This window comes from Cygnus atratus, chromosome 2 (genome assembly GCF_013377495.2).
Source record: "Cygnus atratus isolate AKBS03 ecotype Queensland, Australia chromosome 2, CAtr_DNAZoo_HiC_assembly, whole genome shotgun sequence".
NCBI classification, from domain to species: Eukaryota; Metazoa; Chordata; class Aves; order Anseriformes; family Anatidae; genus Cygnus; species Cygnus atratus.
This window is the reverse complement of record NC_066363.1, coordinates 52488532-52513520: the sequence shown is the minus strand read 5'-3', so window position 1 is coordinate 52513520 and position 24989 is coordinate 52488532. Positions and strand designations below refer to the sequence as shown.

General features: G+C 39.6%; 1 protein-coding gene across 5 annotated transcripts in view; it reads right to left on the bottom strand.

Moving 5' to 3' along the window:
* Positions 1–2038: 2038 nt before the first annotated feature.
* Positions 2039–24989, bottom strand: part of KIF13A (kinesin family member 13A) — a 126741-nt gene continuing 103790 nt past the window's right edge. For 2 of the 5 annotated variants that reach the window (XM_035549741.2, XM_035549742.2), the window contains 14 exons: positions 23782–23881; positions 23568–23694; positions 22462–22517; positions 21080–21204; positions 19924–20100; positions 18486–18578; positions 17490–17642; positions 15981–16058; positions 15399–15446; positions 14844–14955; positions 13725–13876; positions 13087–13191; positions 4417–5497; positions 2039–3543 (listed from right to left, as the gene is read on the bottom strand). In XM_035549741.2, coding sequence (XP_035405634.1) covers positions 3263–3543; positions 4417–5497; positions 13087–13191; positions 13725–13876; positions 14844–14955; positions 15399–15446; positions 15981–16058; positions 17490–17642; positions 18486–18578; positions 19924–20100; positions 21080–21204; positions 22462–22517; positions 23568–23694; positions 23782–23881 — 2688 coding nt within the window. In that variant the 3' untranslated portion in view covers positions 2039–3262. Of the gene's footprint in view, positions 3544–4416; positions 5498–13086; positions 13192–13724; positions 13877–14843; positions 14956–15398; positions 15447–15980; positions 16059–17489; positions 17643–18485; positions 18579–19923; positions 20101–21079; positions 21205–22461; positions 22518–23567; positions 23695–23781; positions 23882–24989 lie in introns of those variants that run through there. The other 3 variants (XM_035549743.2, XM_035549744.2, XM_050708997.1) reach the window with 2 other exon arrangements.

The window sequence follows — 24989 nt, the reverse complement described above, 5'->3', positions numbered from 1 at the left end:
TTCCAACTCGGGAAACTTCTGTGATTCTGTTCCCCTGTGAATTTTGTACCATCAGCAGCTCAAGGGTTTCCTTACACGCATCCCCACACCTGAGGAAGCCCTCCACAAGTACCACCACGCTGCAGAAGTGGCCAGGGAGCAGCTTTGGCCTCTGCCCTGGCCTGTACGGGGCTAGGAACGCTGCCAGAGGGAAAGGGGGACACCAGCAAGGGGCAGGCAGCGGGTCAGGACAGGGCAGGTTGCTCCTGCAGGATCACAACTTACCTTTCCTCCACTACGCTGCTCCATGGCACTGCTCCTTACTGGTGTGACAGCGTTTCGTACTCTGCCTTTGGCTGCAGATACAAAGGGAGCCTTTTGTGGGGGAGTTTTGGGGACACTAGAAGCACCGGCTGAAGGCCGTACTTCTGCTCGCTGGAGGGAGCCAGCTGTTTCGGTTCCCTGAGAGCTCTGGCTGAATCTTCATAAAGGGTTGTAAGCCTGGGAAAAAAGCTAATAAATTCAGAAAACAAGATAGAAGGCCACTGATCTAATTTAGCATTGTAACTATCCTGCCGATTAAAATTACACAATTTTATTTGGAGTAGCCAAACCACTGAGCTGACAGGTTTGCGCTGGCAGCTCAGACAAATGACAGACTGGCACTGTCGTTTGCTATTTGGCATTATGATTGGGCTTGGTTTGTTTTTTTTAACTCCAGGTCTTAGAATGGATTGTACGTCCTGCTTATTAGGCAGCGTGTTTTAGATGCTGGTTAAGATAGTATTTAAAAACAATGAGAAACAATTTGCAGTTGGAGGCTCACCATGGCATTCTTCCACTGGTTACAAAGTTCAGGACAGCAAACTGCTTCTCTGACCTGAGGAACGGAAAACCTGCTTCTGTTTACGTAGCACAGCATCAGCCAGAAGGCCTGCCTTTTCACATTTCGTCCCAGCACTCATCAGACACTTTTCTTCTAACTTTAAATTAACCTCGGGCAGGACGTGTTAATGTGCCAACTTTACAAAAAGTAAACATCGTGATAGTGTAGGTTATGCCAAATGCATACAACTTGCAAACAGGTTGGCTTCTTTATGTTTTTCTGGCATTTGTACATTGTATACTCCAGGAAGTACAATTATTTCAGTGTTCCTTAAGCAATCGTGTACTCTGTATTCTTAAAGGTTGAAAACAAGGCACAGCCTAGTTCAGCTGATGCTAACCTGGTATAAATTCTGCATCTTTGCCATAATAAAATGGCTACATTAACTTTCAAAATTGTTTGTAGTGGCCTAGGACAAATATTTATGCAAGTGTGCATGCATATGCACACATTTTTTTAAAAAGCTTTATAAAAAGGTTAAGTGGCATCTAAAATTAACTTCAAGATACTTGGCAGTGTTCTAGGATCATCTGTGCCTGATAAATACTTCTGCATAAAGAAGTTTTTTCTATTTTGGTAATTTCCTTCAGCAAGAGTCGTTGTTTACGCAGCAAGAGCAGCCAGACACCATGAGTATGAAGTGTTCTGTAAAGGTCTTCATTCCGCCAAAACGGATTAACACAAGCATGTAAGAATCCTGTCTCAGAGCTGCCAGAAGTTATGTCAAGGGCAAGCACACTGAATTTCACCCGTCCCCCCGGCCCACCGCCCTCCCAGCTGCCAACCGCGTTCTGCTCAGATGAGGGACGTACGGACTGAGTAAGGAGCCTGCCTTCCAGGAACCTGTCCAGTCTCCCCTTGGCCCACACCCGCTTTTAGCGCCCATGCTGTTGCCTGGCAGGAGTTACCCAGCTCTGCTCCCCCTTGGAGTGAAGGGAAGGGAAAGCAGCAGGCGAGGAACGTGTATCCACGTGGGCTGTTCCCATCTTGTGCTGCAGGAAGCAGTTAAAACAGGTTAACGCCACCCCGTGTTCCACCCCAGTTGCAGTCCTTCACCATTTGTACAGAGTATTCTGCATCTGAGCACCATCAACTGGTATCAGCATTAAGCTTGCTATGTGATCATGAAACCTAATTGTATCAAATACAAGTCAAACATCTTTTTAAAATCCCAAGTAAACAGTCTGTATTCTAACACACAATACGTCTGTACCAATTAAATACAGTATGGCAGTATATAAATTACAGTTCTTTACAGTAAATAGTAAAACACTAGAGTCCGCTTACTGTACACAACAATCAAAGAAAGAACAGCAGCTTTTCAGTAAGGTCCCAGGTATCGCAATCACTCACTTGCTAAGAACAAAGAACAGATACAGCAGGCCATTCACTTCACTCATTTTTTACCATGTTACTTTACAAACATCCAGAACACTTGTACAGGCATCTACAGTATCTACACGTGGAACAACATTCTTAGGAATTCATGAGCACCAGACATAAATCCCTCCATCATTCCCATTATTAAAATAAACTTTACAGATTAAAATTACTTTAGCAGTTTCTATTTCATCTTGATAATAACCAGCAAGTAACAAGTGCAAAGTTTGCAGTCACGATCCATCTACTGCTTCTTTGTTTCCCTGTTTCCCCCACAAGCCCCTAAAAAACAAAAACAAAACCCCAAATGTTGTCCTCTCACACCCTTGCAGTAATACTGTTTCTGCAGTCGAACTGCCCGGCTGGCTTATGTTAACACATGAAACACCAGACTTTGAGCTTCAGGCATTGTTAGTCACTTCAGTACAATGCCAAGTCAGCACAGTGGCAGGCCTCTAGGAAGACAAAAAAAAATTATGAAGCAGTTGGATATTTCAGTGTGCTTAAACACAGAACATAAGGCTGCACGGTGCCCAGTGACTAAAAGAAACATGGCACCACGTTTTCCGTTAAAACATTTACAATAGAAAGATATAAACAGCAAATGTGTCAATCTAAAACAAGTTCTTTGGTAATGAAGAACAGCAAACCGTAGGTTTTTTTTCCGAATACGGATTTACATCCTGTTTTTCCACAATAAAATATTTTTTTTGTTGTTTAAAATATATCTCCCAAGTTGTTGCGTAACAAATAGTCCAGTACCTCAGTTATCTACAGATCAGCTTTAACTGTATTTTAGTGTGCAGCCGTATCTGTCCACTGGCAGATAAACTATAGATACACATTCATATATATAATATATATATATATATATTATTTATAAAAAATTAGAGAATTCAGTCAAGGACTCTGGAGAATACACATTCTGTATGGACAGATTAAAATGTACAATAGCTTCAAAAATCCATAAAGTTTTCTACACAGTGACGCGTGTAGTAAGTGCAAAAATACTGCTGTTTAGTTAATCCATGATTTCCTGTTTTCCTGTTTCCTAGAAAAAGCAGAAGCCGCTGCGTCTCCTGAATGACAGAGGACTTCTGTTTTAGACGTGGATGATGAGCCTTGAAGCACAGAACTTCTCCGTTTCTCTACAGTGGAGGATGCCTGAGACCGCGAAGTGCTACTCCATTTCCTTGTGGAAGCTGGTGCTTTACTGAGGCGTCCGGGACGAACAAACACACCGTGTCGTGGCTTGCAGTGGAAGTACTCTTTACCTTTTACAGTTCCGTCGTGCTTCCCTTTGATGAAAATAAATGCACAGAATTAATCACCAGAATTTTCCTTAGCAAATATAATTGTAGCATTGAAGTGCGAATGTTTTTGGCTGTCTGTGAAACAGCCAAGATTTTTAGCTGAGAGTGCTAAAACCATACAGACACCAAGCACTAGTGTGAACAAAGCCTGGAAAGGAGGGCTTGAACTGTGACCAAAAAGGTGACTTTACCTAAAATATTACTTTAACTAACAGTTTAAAAAGGTAAACATTTGTTCATTTTAGAAAATAAATGTTCCTCAAAACCAATTGCTTGTAAAGCTTAAAACTTATCTGACAGAGAAACTTCTAGTGTAAGTGCTAGTAGCTATTAAACTGCTAAAAATACTATCTGAGGATCTGAAGGTATTTTCTGCAGGAATCTCTTAACATTTACAGAACACTGATTTTTTTCCAGACCCCATCAAGTTAAAGTTAAAGGAAACTTGTACTCTATAATCAAGTTTTTGCCCAGGGGGAAAAAAAACAACTACTCTGAAAGCTACAGGCAGCAAACCTATTTGACAAGCCCATTGTTAGCACTGCCCATAAACATGCACATTGATAGAAAAACATCTGCCAATTTTAGGCGTTGCTTGTTTTTCTGATCTATAAAAGCAGACAGGTATGATGGGAACTACCACAACATGCAAAGCATTATTTTGCATCTAGCAAGAAGAACAAGGCTGTAAGACATCTGAAAATCAATCCTTATCAAAACATCTTTATAAACAGAAAGCCCAGAATTCTGCATGTCAGATGCCAAGCTATTATGGAACTGGACTGCACGTGGTTGTAATGCAACCTAAAAATAGATCACGCTAACTGCACAGATAACCAAGAGCATATTCAGGCTTACCCAGCTGAACATTCAGCTCAACTCCAACCCAGATTCCAGCTGAGAAATCCACCGTTCCAACATATCTCACCGTGCCCATCTTGTTACTTCCAACACAGACCTGCTCACCCACGGCCACCCAGCTGGGCAAGACGCGGGCGTGATCTGCAGAAGCACTCTCTTCACAGTCGGACCCATCCAAGTGGTCCTTCCCGCTGAAGTCATCTGTGGAAGTATCAGGGTAAGTCTCATCGTCCAAAGTCTCTTTTACTAACACAGAACACAAAGGCCGTTCCCCGGTGTTTGCAGAGCCCAGCTGGCCCGCACACGTGCCCTGCTCCTCGTCAGTTCCTTGGGACAGCTCCGAGGCACTCACTCCATTGGAGGACGCTAGGGAACAGGACTGTGGGGCTGTCGAATGGTCAAAGTCCTTTCCGTCTTCGACGCCCATAAACTCTGTAAATGAATGATCTTCAACAATGTCCATTGTGTGCTCAACCGTTGCTTCACGCGCTGAAAATTCAACTGTACGACAGGCATTTTTGCCATCGGAGGAGCTTAAAGCTGAAAACGATCCAGCTCTGGGTAAATGCTGAGAGTCTCTGTCAGTGGCATTGAGGGACAGTGGGACTTGTTCTGTTAAGGCACTGTTTTCTTTCAGTGGTAATATAGGTAACTTTTCTCTCGCTAACTCCTTTTCTGACTCTCGAAACTCCTTGTTCAAGGAAGATCTTAAATCATGTGCAAGAGGTGGTCCTGAAGAGTCATTAGAGTCCAGATCCTTCACGTGACTGGCTAGCTGGTCTGTGCTATCACTACAGGGAACAAGCATGTCAGACAGAGTAGCGTTAGAGGCACTGTGGGAAAAGTAGCCACTAGTAATACTGCTAGTGGTGGGGCTGCGGGATACCTCTTTCTCAAGAACATGTGAACTCATGAAGTCTGATTTAGAAGAAAACCATTCCCTGTTTTCCAGGCTAGCATTGTAAACACTGAAGTCAGCAAATTCCTCTGGTACATAAGGTCGGAAATTTTTAAAATTTTGTGGACTTATCAGCTTCTTATTAATGGCCTCCAACTCACTGTCTTCCTCCTCAGAGTCCTGCAAAAGAAGAGAGTTGAGTGGGATTAGCATCCTACGACAGTAAACTTTTTCAAGAAAATCAACCTCACTTGATTTTTCCCTTCTAAGCATGGAGAAATATACATGTTTAGTACTCCTCTGCTGAAGGATGGAAGACCCCACTGAAAAGAACTGCTGGCAACATACCCGGTCTCCATTAACTGAGCTCTTAAAATTTTTAGAAAATAAAGATTAGTTCTAAATAGTCCAGAAAATATAAAGCAATAAGGTTTGGCACAAAGAAAGCTTACAACATGAAAAAGTTATTCACACATTTTCATCATATTCTGTTTTTGAAAGCCAAGTATTGCAAAAAGTCTTCCCATAATTTAGACCGACTAAACCTACTGAAGGTATTCACTAGAACTACTTGACCATACAACAAGATAGACAGATACATAGGAACAGAAGAGGCCTTAAAGGGTCTCTGCTGCAATACTGATTATTAACAACTATCCTGCACAATAGGATTTCCTATTAATCTGTTTCCAGCAGGACTACATAATGTTGCTTACCCCTAGCTATCGCATCTGAACACATTCATGATGCTTGAAAACAAAGGCAAAAGAATCAAATATTCCAGAGAATCTTCAAGAAAGCACTTATATGCATACATGTACATGTTTTGAGGGGAATGACTGACACCAGTTAGCCTGATAAAATTTGGAGGTAGCTCCCCAAGTTTCACTTTGGTAAAGAGTGGTGACGCACTGTAACTGGACCACAAACGTGGCTTTCATGGAGGCCATTTGAAGCTGAGAATGAAGGGTTGAGGACTTTGTCAAGATGCATCTGAGGAATACCCCAGCAATATGGCTGCACTAGCCTCCCCAGCATAAAATACTGCAGGCACAACTCCACATGAACACTTTTTAAGCACTGAATTTTTCATATAAACACATGTATATATGTACATATGTATATATATATAAATATACACGTGTATCTACGTACACACACATTATAAAATGGTTTGTTTATGGCAAATTCACAACAGAAAAATTTCCAGGACAGTAAAAACCATTGACACAATTTAAGTTTAGAGGAACTCAAGCATCTATTATTTCTGTCTTTCTTTATCTATATTATGGATTTAAAATATTGATCAATGCAAGTCCCAAAGGCAGATCCTGCGTGACAACTAAAGTAGTTCCACTCTTTCAGAAACCTGCCATGAATCATCACTGGAAAAGGAAAGGCACAAAATGTGCCATCTGTAACCAGATGACCGATGCACTGAGAACCACCAATATACTTAGGATAAAAATACTCTTGAGAAGGTTTCCTATTTCCTAGTAACCAAGGCAAAGTATTTCAACATGATTTCACTAAATACCATTCTCTTGACCTGTACAATGTTATATTTAAATATCATCTGTTCTTTTGTACTTGAAGTCACTTCATAGCCTGCTGAGGCTACCTCTAATACAGTACTAGATCCAATATATATAAATGTCTCTACTTACACAAACCCATAATTTGTACAAACTTCAGACCTCACATTGTACCATTTCATGTATGGCATTTTGTTATACCTGTGATGATCTAACAGCACAAGCAAGATGAGGCCTGCAGGTAAAGGCAATACCTTTTTACTAGGCCAACTGTCTTACCTGGACAAACCATACGAGCTTTCAGACCCAAGGAAGACATGACCTCTAACTACCAATCTTGTTTTGAGCATGCAATTAAAGACAACCCAAAATTAGCTTGTGATTTAGCAATTATCTCAGGGGTACTGCCTGAAGTTGTTTCAGTTTGCATGAGGACTACAACAGCAGCTTCAAATTGACTTGCTGATCTCTTCCGTCCTTCTCCTTAAAGTTTTATCAGAGGGAAGAAAAACTGGATCATGCCCCTCTGCCTTTAACGCTGCATTATACACCGATTGGCTATTCTCGGTGCTGTTTACACTTCTGAATCCAAAAGCTCCATTGACTGTAACAACTGTTCTTAATATTCTTTAACTTAGGCAAATATTTAAAATATTTTACAGATGAGGAAAGAAAGTTGGAGATTCATAAAGCAACTTGTCTTGACATACAGAAAAAGAATCCATGCTACAACACTCTTTCAGTAAAACTTCTAACTTCCCTTCAATTTTCACTTCCAGGCTTTATGATACGTTATTTTGCAGTCTGAGAACCCAGAAAAAAATCTATTTCTGTAAGACAAAACATACCAAGATATTTACACACTGCTTGCCACTGTTGAATCTAAGCTCTGAACATTGCAGACAGTCTGTATGACATCTCTCTTCTGTTCAAATAACAGTATAACAAAACTTGAAATGCATGGATGGCAAACAGGTTTGTTCAGTTTGCTTGTATCAGAGAAATCTCAGAACCGTTTAGGCTGGAAGGCAGCTGGAGATCATTAAGCCCAACTCCCCTGCTCAAACTGGGCCACCTAGAGCAGGCTATCCAGTACGGCGTTCAGTCAGGTGGGTTTCGAGCATCTCCAAGGATGGAGACTCCACATCCTCTCTGTGCAACCCATTTCAGTGTTTGACCACCCTCACAGTGAAAAAAATGTTTTCTTGTGTTCTGATGGAATCTCACGTTTCAGTTTGTGCCCATTGCCCGTCCTGTCACCTGGCAGACTACCGAGAAGAATCTGTACCAACTTCACTCCTTCCCATCAGGTATTTTTTATGCATTAAGATTCCCCACGAGCCTTCTCTCCTCCAGGCTGAAGAGTTCCAGCTCGCTCAGCCTCTCATCTGTCAGATGCTCCAAACGGCCAGTGATCTCTGTAGCCCTGCACCACACTCACTTCAGTAAGTCGTTATCTTCCTTGTACTGCAGGGCCCAGAACTGGACACGGTATTTCAGACACAGCCTCACCAGTTCTGAACAGAGAGCAAGGACCACCTCTCTCAGCCCGCTGGCGATGTCTGGTACGCTGCCAGTGTTCTCTGCCCAACACTTTCTTGTCCTTCACGTGTTTGGAAATGCTTTCCAGGCGGATCTTCTCCATCACTTTCCCAGAGATGGAAGTGAGGCTGACTGGTCTGTAGCATGCTGAATCTATCTGCTCTCTCCCAGTCACCAAGACCATTCAGAGATAATAGAGAGTGGCCTCACAGTAACATCAGCCAGCTCCCCTAGCACTCGTGGTGGGTACATACATGCAGTTTACATTCTCCCCAGACTGGTGGCCCTCCACCAGGGGTGAGTCTTCCTTGTTCCAGACTTTCCCTTGGGTCTCAGGGGCCTGGGACTCCTGAAAGCTGGTTTCGCAGGTTAACATAGAGGTAACGAAGTGACTAAGTACCTCTGCCTTCTCCAACTCATTTGTGACCAGTTCCCCTGCCCCATTCAGTAGTGCAATAAACTAAAACATCCTCATACGTATGCATTAGGCAACACATGCCTATGTGACAAGACCTCTGTCCTAACCTGGAGGTTTATTTTTCTTTTTCCCCCATTCTTCCCACCAAACAAACAAATGTAAGTATGTTCTAAATGACCTCACTTTTATTGTGTGTTTTTGAAGCGATCACTACTCACTATAGTCCTTATCTGTAACAAGGTCTCATTTTCATTTCTACTGTGTTCATTCTACCAAAAACTCATAGTAGATATTACTCAGTCTCGCTATCCGTACAGGATGGCCTCTTAAGCTGAATCAAGATTTTCAATCATTTTTAAATCTCTGTTAGCAGGGCAATCAGTATCTGAAGAAGATGTCTCTAGTTATCTAAGCATATCTGACAAACCCAAACAGATTTCAGACTATTTGCTCAAGTAAAGGCTTGGCATCTTTTGGTTGCTACTTTGTACAGCTCTGATTCAGAGTTACCTCTCATACAGAATTTGGATGAAGACTTTATTTTGAAACTACTTATTTCTCTAAAGAGGAGAGAGACTGCTATGAAATGTTACATAATACTTCTAAAAAAGTTTTACATTATTTAAAGTTCTGTTCTTTAGTTTTGAAATCTATAGCTAGTCCCTCTTATCGGGACCACAAATACCCTTCCATGCACTAAAGCATTATGCAGAGCATCTTTTTGCATACTGGAGTATACATGTTACTCATCTCTGAGGGACCTTTTCTCAGATATTCTGTTTACTCTTCTTTCCTCTCTCATTTACCACGCAATTTTCTGCATAGAATCAAAAACTTTGAAGGTTGTTTTCAAAACATTACGGACTCTAGTGGTTATCAAATACGCTGGCTTTAAGACAGTACAAGAACTCCAAATCGATAAGCATTTTTGCAAAGCGTTTCCTCTTGTAGATACTAGTTAAACTTCCACTTGAAATCAGTCATTTTTCTAACAAAGCTTTCTGTTTCTCCCTGGAATCCTGAAATACTCCTCTTCTGACTGAAAAAAAGTCTTAGGACACATAGGGACCATGCTCAGAATCAGTCTGTGTAAGAGACACTGTCTCTTGACAATTGAAAAATGGCTCTACAGACACAGACATCACCAACTTGGGTACGAAAAGTCTAACAAGAAACCACATCGCCAGTCATGCGTGGTTTGGGGGTTATCTATCATCAGAAATACAAAAGCTAAGGCACAGAGATGCAGTCTCATTACTAGATTATGGATTATGAAGAACACTGCAAAACAGGCGGTGATGAGATAGCACCTTGTGGTGGACAAAAGGTGCCCCCACGTGAGGACAAGAAATATCGCCTGTCAAAGCTCCTCTTGAGCTTCCTGATAGGGAAATTCCAGAAGTAAAGCATTTTCAGGGTTCTTCAAATTCCTGTGGATTTAAGATGTGGGGAAAAATGAAGGAAACTTTCTTGTACTGCTCAGACTAATGGAAGAACCAAAGAATAAAACCCATGAAGAACTGGTAAAGAAACGGTGACACCTCTCTGGGAATTAACAGAAAACTATAATGAAAAACAGATTTAAGAACTGGTAACAGTAAGAACATCCCAGCAAGAACTAAGGACAGAAAATGATAAGTCAGGATTCAGCAATAACAGAAGCAAAGTAAACAAGAACTCCAACACAAAGCAGCTTTTGTACACCTGCTTAGTTACAAACACACTTCTTTTCTTCATTAAAAGGTACCTGAGTTTTCAGATTTCTGAATTATAGCTCTCAAGTAACCTTGAAGATGTTTGTCCCTGTTTTACTCACTTAAAATCAATAATATTTATTTGGTGGTTACACTACTGGTGCTTCAGTTTTCACAGCATCAAGTTCACTGCCCACTAGGAGGATTTGCTAGACAAGAAAACCCTGAGAAACATTAATTACAGACATTATTGAAATACACTGAGTATGAAAACATTTACCCTGACCTTAACATATTTCGCTGTACTCACTTTTTACAGAGGACATGCTCTTGTGTCAGGCTGCTTTAAAATAGCTGCGGTATTTAACAGATGTGGAAGAACTACCTGAAGTTTCAGGTTGAATGCTCTATTTAAGGCCAATTAAAGAAAAACATTTTCTGTTAATCACTTCAGCCCTCCCCCCCTGCCATCAACAGATGTGTTTTGACTACTCAAGAAAAAGTTAAGATCCTGGAGAAACATGAGGAAAAGGCCAAATATCACTCTTACGTTTACTTAGATGCAAAATATTAATCCAGTTGAAATTACTAGCTTTCTGTCTGTTTAGTCACTTTGTTATTTCTAATGCATTTTTACATGCAGTATAAAGTAAAAGATGCAAGTGAGTATCACACCTGAAGCTACGCCAGTCATCCAGTTATTAATTAGGAACAAGAAGCACTGTGCTTTAGAGCAATCATTTAGAGTTCTGATTAATAATGCGGAAACTTCACTTTCAATCAGAGAGGAGCAGACTGGTAAATTTTCCTGCAGAGGCATGATTCTACCCAAGGGTCATCTCTGAACTCATTCTGAGAGCACTATTCATCTAAATGTGCGAAATACATTGTCCAGCCTAGTCAACACAGGCTTGTTCCAGCTCTGAAAAATGCACAGTAGCCTGGGAAGCCTACACCTTACAAAGGCTTCCTTCCTAAGAGATAAACAAACCAACCAACAAGAAGCCATAAGGTGATAAAGCCAACGCCATAAGCTGGGGTAGTCATTTCAACCTCCTCCCCACTCGTGGTTGCTAGTTCTTGCCTGCCTCCCTCGTACCCACTCCGGTAGTCAGGCAGGGGAGTGGACCCAGCTGAAATATAACTACCTCTGCGTAGCGTTTTTCAGCTAGATGGATCAGTTCCCGTGATCTGACTGACAAGGCAACTAAAGAAAAGTCTATGTTGAGGGAAGAGAGAAGGCAGTGCAATGACATTAGCAAGCAGCTGAGAATCGAAAGAATGGCTCTTTGCAGGGCCCTCTTGGCTGCAGTGGATTTAAAGTGTTCAGTGAATTAGTTTCAGTGTAATTGGAAAAGCCTGGTGCAGGATGTTGCCTGGTTCCAGCTCTGAAAGCTTCTGCTTATCTTTGGAAAACAGCATGGGCAAAGACTCGTGTGAAGTCAAAGCATGTCTGGGCTGGGACCCTGCTTTAACTCAAGGGATCAAAACTGCTCTGAAGTTGCTGTGGAAAATTTGGTAATAGATTAGGTTCAACGGGATGTTTTATGTTTTTCAACCCAGTGGAAGATTTTGTCTCCCAAGTACTTTCGTGCCATTTAGGGCTGTGACTCAGCTGACACACTGACTCATGCTGCCTTACAGAAAAGTAACACGATGGAAAAGAAAACAGCTGCCACCTGGAAACAGCCAAACTTCTACTGCATACACTGGAACTCTCAGGAGACTTTGGTGTAACAACCTACGAAATGGCATTAGAAATAACCAGAATAAATTTTTCTAATGGCCTGGCTATATGGTAGGAATGAAAATAACACTGAGTATGAAGAATCCCCCACTTTGTAGTAAGACGTCCATAATACATAAGGGAAATAATTTCAAGGTTCTGAATATTAAATCTAAAGCTCTGATAAAAGCAAGTATTCACAGCCATGTTCCACAGCCCGAAAACCAAGTCCTTCATACAGCAGAAATGATGATACAACTTTTGCTGAAGCAGCAGTGAGAAAAGGATTTGGCAGGTAAATAGAAAAATAAAAACCCTCCACCTAAATCATGATGAAGACAGACTGCAGGTTAATTAAGAGCGGCAATCTCATTTTAGTGAAACTACTCCAACATCAGGCAATTAGAAGCTTTTATAGTGTACCCACACCTAAATGCATGGTTACTTACACCAAATGGGATCATTCCATTTACTCTGGGGTATAGTCACAAAATCTGGGTAACACACAAGGTGTATTAGAGAGGCAACGACATGATTCACTAAACCACACTTTACTTAACCATTTGTGCACTGTAAAAATGAAAGCCTCCCCTCTCCCGCCCTCCCCACAAGACAAATCACACACGAATAGTTTAAAAAAAAACAGAACAACAATAGAGTTGTTTCCAATTAAGGATCGCATTCACAAGTCAGGCAAGAGACCACTCATTATAACTATCAGTTATGATCACAGGTGATTATGTCCACATTAACCCTTATTTTCCTGCTGCGGGAGCATAAGTGCCTTAAGCCCACCACCAACTGGCCCTAAGCCCACCACCAGGCCTCAGAACAGAAACTGGTACAAAACTTACAATCTTTTCCTCATGTATGCTATTGCTTTCTACAGGCATGCTGCTGGCATTGCTTCCTGAAGGCACAACACAGCCAGCGCAATGCGCCTGAGATGAAGGCATGCTCTGCAAAGGTTAAGACACACAACACATCACACAAACCACAACGCTAAATGCATGCAGGGCAGAAACGCATTAAGAGGTGATGGAAGTGAAACACCCATGATAGCCATATATTATACCAAAATTCAAGTTAACAGGTAGAAAAAATCATGTGCTTCTCTCAACAGTGTTTTAGGTTGAAGATTAAAAGTCAGGCTTTTAACCACCAGAGAACACTGTTTCACAAAATTACTTTTTATCTGTGAAAAAATACACCAACATCTTGCCGATGGAAAAAAAAAAAAAAAAGCAGGTTACTGTTACTTTAAAATAGAAGTACCCTAATAAAGGCGAATACTTACCAAGAAGTGAAAAAAAACCAATGCTTGAGGTAAAAAATAAACGACCAAAACCCCCCTGCATATAAAGCCCATCCCGATTAATTTTAAACAGGGAATCACAATATTCTATTGCAACAGATACACGTGGCAAACAATTAGCCAAGTATACAAAATTAATTGATCTTCACTTAGAGCAAGGTACTTTTCAAAGATTACCTCTTGACTAAGCAGAGGTCGGCTTTCAAGTGGGGTCTTCCTTTTATGTTCCTCTTTCACTGGCATTAAGGGTTTGAAAAACTTTGGTGGCTGAGGAGAAAATGCTTTAAAAGGGCTGGCCATTAAAGCATGGGAATTCTCTGACACAGCACCTAGGAGAAAAGCAAAAGTATTGTATTTCAGTTTTTCACATCTTGACTGCAAGAGCATAATATAAAACAATGGAAGGCTAAGCCATGCATTTGGCAATTTGATGGCTACACAAAGAATGGCAATATTTTAGTATTCAGCCACTGCTCAAAGCATGAGATAGCGCTGAGCTCTAGAAAGGGAGATTCTGTTCCTCTGAGGAGCCTAGAAATAGAAGGAAAGCAGAGAACAGCATTATCTGCCCCTTCTACTCTGAAGTTCCAGTTTTTCCCTTTTCATCTCAGTCATAAGAAGTGGGAATCATCCCTGACACAGAAACTAACAGCTTTTTGCTTCATTTGCCTTGCCTCTCCTCTCCTCACAGCACTGCAGTTCTGCACTGGAACCAAGCCAGCAATCCTGCACAACTAGGATGATCAAAAAGGAAATTATAGGCAAGGAAGCAACGAATAAACTTTCAGATCCTGCTTTGCTGCTACCTGCCTACAGTGTCTCTACCTACATCACCTACTCAAGAAGAGCAGGTTACAATTTGACCTAAAGAAAGTGAGGAATCTGTGACAGCTGACATGGAAGAGCAAATATCCAAAATCATGCGAAGAACCTGCAAAATAACCCTTCCCACTTTGACAGAAGCTTCTTCATTTTCAAATTCATAAACTAATAGCAGCTTCTCCTTTCCTCTCCTCCTTCTGTTTTGATCCACATCTAGCTTGTCTTTGTCTTCCTCTTGTGTTTTTTTTTGGACACCCCCAATTTCCTATCCTTTCCTGAATGTCCTCATGCGTTTTTCCCTTTCTCCCCTATTTCCAGATTATGTTTAGCCGTTAAAGCAAGAAGCTGGAGAAAGCATTTAATAGAAGTGAACTGAGAAATTAACAGGAAGAGCACGGATATTCAATTTTCAGTTCAGTGCAGTAATGAAAAAAAATCACAAACATAGTTATTACATATATACTTCAGTCTCACCACTGCCATCTTTGCTCTTGCGAGGTGACTCTCTGGGTAAAGTACCATAGCATGATACATCTTGATAACTGGAAGAACAGTCAGATATATCTAGGTGACTTTCAGACCAACCCTAAGAAACAAAAATACATAAATATGCATGCTGATACAGGAAAACATGGAGAAATTAAACTCAAAAGTAGGCTTTTTTTTTTTTTTTAAATACTTAGGAATATAAAGTTACTGATTTCAAGACAATTTTCTGTCTCGCATAGATGAATTGTTCATAATCTAATTAACTTTCAATTGAAAATAAATTAAGCTTTGCTCCAGCTTCATTCAACATTTCTTAAATTTCAATTTCTATCATTCTAATATGAAGAGCAGAGAACAACAAAAGATAATTACATCTTATTCAAGTAAGATGTAATTAGCGTTTTCTAGATATATTATGTAAACATATAGTTAAAATACTGTTTCCCTTTTAAAAAAAAATCTTAAATATATGTTGTTTTGAAGAGGAAAGAAATCTGAGAATGTGCACCACTTCTTTTAGTGAATTTCACATTTACATACCTTATCATCTTCATCACAGGCAGAAAGATCTAGTCGGCTACAGGATACCTACAATACACCAACAGACAGAATGACAAAATGCATCCCTTTCATTTACAAAATTTGTCTTAAGGAGGTGTGATCATTTAGTCCTGAAAACTTCTGTGTTGTCTCTTTTCAGATAAAATTACTTGTAAGGACAGCTACATTTGTGCTATATGAGTAGGTGAGAGGAGAATGCATAAAATGCACACAAAATGTAAACTATCCCTTACGCTACAAAAAAGTTAAACAGACTTTGATACAAAAGTAAAAAAAGTAATCTGAATCATTGCAGCCATCATTCTAAACTACTTCCAAAACTAGAAGAGTTCTGACCAATCCTCCCACTTCCCTGTCAACCTTCCTCTCTCTTCCAGGATGCAAAGCTGTGGGGAGGGATTCCTATTAAATGACTGACTCTTTCATTCATGACAACTTTTCCACAGGTTGGCTAGTCCTAGCTCAGAATAATCATTACCGTATCACATTGTGCAAGTATTACACCAGCGCACGGACACCACTCAATTCATACTTATTTAACAGAGGAGAAAGGGTCCTTACATTGTGGACATTTGGAGTGCTCATGCTTCTGCGGATGTTTCTAGCTTTGGTGGAGAGCGCCTCTTTGACTGTGACTGCCTGCACAGAAGAAAAGATCACATTAAAATAGGGCTGGTATCAGAAATAGACAACGTCACGGTCTTCTCATGAGAAACAATCAAATATGACAGAATCACAGAATCTCAGGGTGGTTAAGGTTGAAAAGGACTTATGGAGGTTATCTGGGCCAACTTCCCTGCTAAGCAGGGCCACCTAGAGCTGTTTGCCCAGCACCACATCCAACTGACTTCTGAATACCTCCAAGGAGGGAAACTCCACAACGTTTTCCATGGCTCAGTCACCCATACAGTAAAGCATTGTTTCCTGAGGTTCAGACAGAACCTTCTTTGCTTCAGTTTGTGCCCATTGCCTGTTGTCCTGTTGCTGGGCACCACTGAAAAAGTCCTTTTAGGTATTCATATGCATTGAAAAGATACCCCCACCCCTACTCTTCGGTGGCTGAAAAGTTCCAACTCTCTCAGTCTTTCCTCATTGGAAAGGTGCTACAGTCCCTTCATCACTGTGGCCCTTTGCTGGACTCCCTCCATGTCTCTCTCGTACTGGGGAGCCCAGAACTGGACAGAGTATACGGTATGGCCTCAACAGTACTAAGTAGAGGAGAAGGATCGCCTCCTTCATCCTGCTGGCAATACCTTGATTAACGCAGCTCGATACCACTAGCCTTCTTTGCTGCAAAGGCACATTGCTGGTTCACCTTGAACTCGGTGTTCACCAGGACCCCTCAGGTCCCTTTCTGCTGGGCTGCTTTCCAGCTGGGTGGCCCCAGCATGGACTGCTGCCCAGGGTTGTTCCTCCCCAGGCACAGGACTTGGCACTTGCTGAGCTTCATGAGGTTCCTGTCAGCCCACTTCTCCACCATGTCAAGGTCCCTCTGGATGGCAGCACAACCCTCTGGTGTATCCACTGCTCCCCCAGTTTATGTCATCTGGAAACTTGCTGAGGGAACGCTCCATACAGATCATTAATGAAAACTGATAAACTGCACCGGGCCCAGTATTGACCCTTGTGGTACACTGCTAGTTTCTGGCCTCCAGCTAGACACCGCACCGCTGATCACCACCCTCTGGGCCCTGCAATTCAGCCAGCAGGTTTTTTTTCAGTGTGCCTAATGACAGCAAACAGGGCTTGCATTCACAAATCTTAGCTTGCATACACAACCACTACCATTTGTATCTGAAATTCATTCTTTGGCCTTTGCCTGTTCAGGTTCCCCATTGCCAGCTACAGTTACCATTGCTGGAATTATGTATTTCACAGAAGTAACTCAGTCTCACATTTACCTGTCCAATGTTCTCTCTCTAAAACAAACAAACAAACAAACAAACAAACCACACCAACAAAAAACCACCGCCGAGCAACATTTAATATTTATAACACAAAACCACCCATTATCTCTACTTGGACTGTAATAATTCAGTTCAAAAAGTGTAAGAAGTGCCTTTTCCTTACCTGTCTGAGTCGTTCAAGGCTCAAAATGTTCTCCACTTGCAGCACACCACGTGTATATTTCTCAATGTAAGTTTCACCATCGGATGTACCCTCATTCTCGCTCCTTGCAGCCATCAGTGCTAATGTCTCACGATCTTCAATTTCTTCTGTAGCCTAAATTGCAAGTTACAGTATTTAAGTTTTTCAAATTAAAGCCTACTGTTTTTAATGTGCTGATTCACTTATTTAGACCACCATGATCCACAAATTTTAATTTGAATCAATAATCCTTAACTTAATTAGCAACCCTAATTATAATCAATAACCTAGGACTTTTCAACACATGTTAAATGACGCTGAATGAAGAAGAGGTCATGCTTAGGAGAAATTTTGAGCATTTATTGTAGTCTATGTACTTCTAGGAATAACACATATCTAACCTGAAATCTCCTGTGTTACAGATTGACTAATGACAGTGTTCTAGGCAAGTAAATTCAACTTCCTTACCAAACCTTAGACAGTCTGTGTGATTTTCCTAGAGTTTAAAGTGAAAGTAATACCACACAAAAGTGAGAATTACATGGTGACAAAACTATTTACTTTCTTTTGTCCAGTTTACCTTTAAAATCTGTTAGAGCACATTTTCAGTTTGTACAAGTTTTTGATGTAAAGTATATAGTTTATATTCCCGTTGAACTAATTTTCCCAGCTATATTGTTTTCACTGACCTGAATATCCCTGAGTAGCCTCTTTATTCTCCCTGAAGCAGCTAATACAATTTCAAAACTAGCTCTACTACAAGAACTCAGTTTACACAGAAAAAGAGAAAATAAAATCCCCACAGTTTTCTACTGTTTAAGGTAAAAACAACCTCACCATTGAACAGCAGGATATGTACTTTGGCAAGTTGCCTCATATCAACAAAGTAGGATATTTACTTTGCAATCAGTACCACCTACTACAATAGTTATTCTGTTATTTTCAGTGAATTTGCCAGAGAAATATTGTGTAATTTACCTTTGGTATATTGGATACTATTTCATAGGTCACTCCACAGGCATAATATATATTTTTCAAGGATATTCTCCTTTTCAGGCTCTGGGTAAAACTCTAGAAAAAAAGTAATTCTCAATTATTGTTTTGATGATAATTATTTATGATGTTCTAAGAAAAAAAAGGTTGCAATGAAAAAATGTATTTTACCAAAAAAGCACATTCTCCAGGACAATAATTTAGTAAGCTCATTTTCAGCATTCACAATCCTTAGAGTACTTTCTAAAGCCTTGTAGTCAGCACAAAATGCTGTCAAGTTCAAACAGTAACAGTTTACTCCTGTTTTGCATTGAAGCTCTATCCTTGTGTAATAACTTGTAACTGAGGAACTGTGGCTGTAAGAAGTCTCTAATGTGCGGACACCAACATTTCTCATTTTGTCAGCCACCTGTTAAATAAGCAGAAAATTCTTTTCGCTATAGCAAAGTGTAGGTCTGATCTCTAGCCATAACTGGAAGAGCAGCCACAGTTTTCACTGTTATAGTCACAAACTTAGTGTGCTTCATTGTTAGACTAGTTAGCCCCTACATCACTAACTGTAAACTTAACTTTCATCTAATAAGGCGTTTTAGACAAATGAAACTGACAAAGGAAAACATGCCAAATACAAAACAAAACACACACACAAAAAAAAGCAAACAAAATAAATAATAATAATTAAAAAAAACAGAATTCAGCTGTTCAGTAAGTAGCTTAGTAGTACAACAGGTGTTTTGTGTCCCACCCCTACTTTCCCCTCCTACTGCAAAATCTGAAGCAATTCTGAGATACACTCTTGGTCTCAATTGTCTGGGAAACAAAAATGAACATGATTTTAGAGAACATGTCATTGTCTAAACCCATGAAGCAGCAAAGCAAGGGGAACAGCAACCATTCTTGTTGCCCATGAAAACACCCTATTTGAGATCACCATGTAAAAGTGGGTAGAAAAAATATACATTTGGGTAGTGCTTGGAAACAAGCCTAGTTTGTAATTAACAGAGAAAATAATAAAGAGAAATGAAAAAGATATATTGTGTTCACACTGAACATCTAAAGGCCCCAAAGCTGCTGTCAGGAACAGAGTGGGCTACAGTAACCCTATATTAGATAAGCTACTGCAAACTCCTCAAAATCAAAGAACATTTAAAGTATACAACCAAGAGGGTTACACCACTTTTTTTGTTGTTGTTGCAAAAGTAGTGCCTGTTACACTTTGAAACAAATCAGTTTGAAATATTGACAGGTCAAAAGGCTATACTAGAAGTGCACAGCATCACTGCAATCTATGCTAATCTGTTTTTCATTTGTTTTTAATAAGAATAGGAGACATGCAAAATGAAGCAAGCAGCTAAGAAAACACATTCATAAAATTAGGGATACCAAACAAAATTAGTAATAAAAGAATATATAAACTTATTACCTGTTTGTTATAAATATTGGCTGCAATCCTTTTCCGTAAAACCAGTTCCATTGCAGCAGGATGACTGAGCTGCACAGTAGTCTTCACTATTAAGTAAATCCTCTCATTTTGTGGAGTGACCCTGTTCAGGTACACTGAATCATGGACAGAAGAATCCCAAGCAGCAGTGGCTGAAACCTATGCAGACAAATCAAATGGAGAAAGGAAAGAAAAATCAAAGACTCAATCTAACAAATAATTTGCAATGATTTAATGTGGAGTAAAACAATTCTTTTATGAAAGAAAAATAAGTACCATTGAACAAAATGAATAAAACCACCTTTCATAGTAAGCAATCAGAAGCAGCACAAAAAAGGTGTTAAGATACCAGGAAACACGATAGGAAGCACAACCTCCTGCCCCAAAAGGAAGTTTTCACCCAGAAGGAAGCAGAGGAGAGAACAGAAGCAATACTGGAGGAAGAAAGAAATCCTACTGCAGATGTACTGAAAATGTATGGAATTCAATGGCAAAATTTCCATCTGGGTTAAATTAGGTTACAATGGTCTATACAGAATAAATCTGTTCCATCCTGCAGAACGTCTTTTTCCATCCCCCCGTCTCTTCCTGAACCTCAGCTTGACATTTATTCTGCAAATGGACTCTTAAGCATTGGCCTGAGATGGCACAGAAAGCAGAAAAAATACAAGTTAAGCTCCAAAATGTACTCAGAACCATTCATTTCCAACAATTCCCCTTTTCTTTTTTTTAATTTAAAAAGTAATTGTGTACTACAAAGAAAAAAGTTTTTTTTTTAAAAAAAACATTAGGCTTAGCCTAGTCAGCATAGTAAAGGAAGCAGTTTTATGTGAATAATTAGGAGCCTACAAGAGGAATGATGAAGGGGCAAGGAAAGACGAAAAAAGGGATTCTGAGTTAGGTGGCTGAATTAGACTTTTGCCAAGAGCAAAGACTTGCCAGCTCTACATTAAGGCAGGAGAGCTAACAAGTCATACCCTCTTAAATCCTAACCAAATAGGCCAGAAACTAAAGGCAGCACTTCTAATACAAACACATAATCATAGTGATTAAATACATACAAGGAGAAAATAAAACATAAGAAGAAAGCTTTAATATAAGCTGCAGTTGTCAAGAAGGAGGCTTGCTAACAATTTACCTCTTCATCACTGTGTTTTATGATCGGCAGATAAAAGAACGGACTCCCATGCTCCTTTGGTAGTATTGAGTTAACTCCTGATGCATGGGGACCTATAAGTTGTTCATTGGCACTGAGGTCATCAGCTAATGAAACAAACATGCAAAGAATGAAATGGTTTTGCACCAAAGGATATTAATATATGGAGGCAAAGTTGTAATACAAAGTTGTAACAAAATCCTACCCATATTCATAACACATTTAATCCTGATTAATCTTACTACTGTGCATTATTTTGAAGATGGTTTCAGTATACAAAAGTGGGGAGGTAAGGCTGGACCAAGACTCCCCCTGAACATATTCTCACATGACCTAAACAGAATTCAGAACTACTTCTAGGTATTCAGGAAAGGAATTTACCCAGCCAGAAAGTTCCTGACTTATTCACCTGCCAGTCTAACCAGCTAATCTCTTAGGTAAATCAGTTCTGATGTATCAAGACAGACAACAGTGGTTCTGCTAACGTTAGGTTTTTAATTATACAAAGAAAGTGTTGTGCAATGATTCATAAACCTGTTTAAGTATCCTACTTGGCCTTCTATCTGCCAACCACTGTTTTCAATGAAAAACAAAAACATTTCCTGTGAGCACAGAAGGAAAGCAGAGTATATATAATTTTTCAAAAGCAGTGTCTAAAGCAGGCATCGATGGGTTGCCTGTATAAACAAGCCTAGTAGCCCACTGAAGTGCTGGATGTGACTAGGCTTGTGAATCCTTCTCTACTTTATGTCCAAGTTTATACTTACAGACTTACTTCCTAAACAGTCCTTAAATATAGTTCTAACTCCAGTTTCTTGCTGCGTACAGTGTATCTGTGCTCTAAGAACATAAATCAATAGTCTTCCCTCATATAAAACTAAGTGTCTTCAAAGGGACAACACTCAGATACTCTAACAAAATGCTTGTTATGCTCCTAAACACACTCTTAATTAAGCCATCTGTTTAAACCTCTGCAGATTAGTCAGTGGAAGAGCTGGAAGATTCTCTATCAGTACTTTAATGATGTGTGGATTTGTACATCAAAACGCACACAGGATTTTCCTGTCTGCCATTCCATTTAAATAAAGCTTGCTCTTTTATGCATTTTTCTGCTGTATAACCAATCCTTGTACTTGTATGTTCCCTGATTATTATCTTAATTTTAAAATAGTTGTACTTAACTATTAACACATAGAATCAGAAGAAAGTACATTCTACAAGCCATACCAGACAGACAGTGCCATTGCCAGGACTTTTTTACGTCTTCTTAGACATTTAAGATTCACTCTTCCACCTACCAATTTATTGATGCAAACTAATTTTTATTCTTTTCTTTAGTTTCTTAATCTGTTGTTACAACATACCATTCAAATCAAGGAAAAGGACGGGTATATGTGTTTCCATTCCTGCAGGTGGAATCCTGAAACAAAAACTGCTGTCAATACAGAAGGCAAATACAAACCTAAACTAATCCGGGCAAACAGTTCTCCATGCAAGTTTTGTATTAACTGTGACCAATGACTAAGGCTATCAACATTTTGATGGCTAATTAGAGTGCCTGTGTTGCACAGACAATGTTTTGTTTATTTCCACATGTAGCTAAATGTAGTGCTTTACCAAAACTTAATTCACACGCCACAGTGCATCACAGTTTTAAACATCTTGCTCTGTTTCTTATAAAATAAACTAGCTGTAGTCATCTTACACATAAAGGTTAGCAATCTTTCAAACAAATGGATAGCAAACTGCTGGCAAGACATAGCCTTTATAACAATAAATATACTTCTAGCTACATGACCACAGCATACTTCAAGTGAGTAAGGGAAAAAAAATCCTAAGTTTGAGAGGAAAAATTATCACTACATCATTCACCCAATGAAGAAGAGAGATTAGGCATTATCAGAGACATCAGTGTACACTTAATTAGAGCTTTTATTTATTGTCCACACTTTCACAAAATTTAATGTTACATTTCTAACTTTTCAAAGTCAGTTTCAACAGCCTTACTTAAAACAGATATTTAAATGAAATTAAAGTTATTAGATATGTTTCTTCTGCTCCTTTTCAAATTTTCTTTTAAATGAGAATTTCTTCCTTCCTCACCCCAACTCAATGAAATGATGTGTGCTACAATTAATTTTTGAGCAATTGAGCCTTTTTTTTTTGAAAGGAATCAAACTACAGGATAACTTTCTCAGAACTAAAAAAAAAAGTAAAATAGTATTAAATTCAAAGGCAATGTTCAAACCGTGAAAGCTATCTCAAAACTCCTTTATGTAGTAAAGGAACAAGGCAAACACTCATTACTTTCAAACAAGCACCTGACCTTCTAGCCTTATGCCAGCTCAGTGTAGTTGGAGGTATTAAAGGAAAACCTAGAAGGCTATAAAACATCTTGAGATTTTTACCTTTTAGTTTGCAACATTCATGTAAAAAAAGCTAACAACTCCAGTGTTTTTTCTGAACTTACCAATTTGCAGGGGCACCGGGAATTCCACTGCCTGGTGCTGGAACAAACACCGCATTCCTCTCTTCCGTCAGCCCTACCCACTGCTCTACCAGCCGGGTTTCTCGTTCTATATCATCCTCAGATTTTTCTACAGTGAAAGAGGGTAGTATTGTAAGACACATTTCTGATGATATGGGGAATAGAGTACTTATGAGAGAGATTTTATGTTTCAAACCTTGCTTATTGCTGATCTTTTGAATCTGCTCATCTAAGTATTCTCTGCGTTTTATCAATGCATCAGACCATCTTTCTCGTACACAGTTTAAGTCTTCTTCCTAACATGGGATGAAAAATGGAAGTTATTAGGCTTTGTGGTTAAGATCAAATGGCAGTAAAGTCTGCGACACCTTCATCAGAATCGATATTAAACAGCTTGCATGATGCAGAAAACTTCTTTCCCCAAATAACATGCATACTAATTAAGTACCTCATCACCCATGAACGGAAGCTTATTTGTTTTCAAGTTTCATATTCCAAAAGGAGGAAAAGAAAATGTGACTACCTCAGCTGCTGAACAGAATTATCCACCAAAGACTAATTACCCACAGAAGTGGCAATCAAACTTTTTAATCGCATATGGAATAGGAAAAACAGGTATCATCAGTTGATCATAAGTTCTCCTGAAGATTAGACAGGTCAGTATGCCCTCAAACCTGCACAAAATTCCATTGCTAGCAGCTGCTATCAGTGCAATTAAAAGATTTCTCATGCAAACAAAACCGATCATGCAATCATGCTTTGTGGTATCACAGAAAATCTGGTTCATTCTTCTCTGTGATTTGTCAGGAAGCGCATAAACAGCCCGCGAAAAGTTAGTACCTAACTGGTATTTTTGAGTTTGTTGTAAAATCTAACCCATTATTTTATGGGATGTCAGCATTCTCACCTAACTGGTTTTACTTCCTTAAAAGCTGCCTACTAGAAATAAGACTTCAATGTAAAGGTCTGCCATGTGCTTTATATTTTTAGGTATTTCTTATCCTGGCCCTTGCCATCTTTTAAACGATTCTTCTTTTAAGTTTTCTAAATGGTGACTGTCCTGTATTTACTTATCACACAAGGAGCCAGGCTCAAGGTTTGTTGGTTTGTTTTTATGTAGATGAGCTTAAAATAGAAAAAATGCTTCACTGAACTTCTGTATTCCCCACACTTACATCCGCCACTCACTCTCCCGCTAGCATTTCAGAAAACTGCACAATTTCAAAGGTTAAGACGTTTTCTTTAGAAAACAAAGCAAAAAAGCCCAATGCTGTATAATTTGGTTGAGAAAAACTTGTGTTGCTGCAGGGTGTTTTTTTTTTCTCTTTTTTTTTTCCCCTAAGATAGTCACTGGAAACTATTTTCATTTTAAATTAAAGTTTCTAAGCTTTTATTTACGTAGAA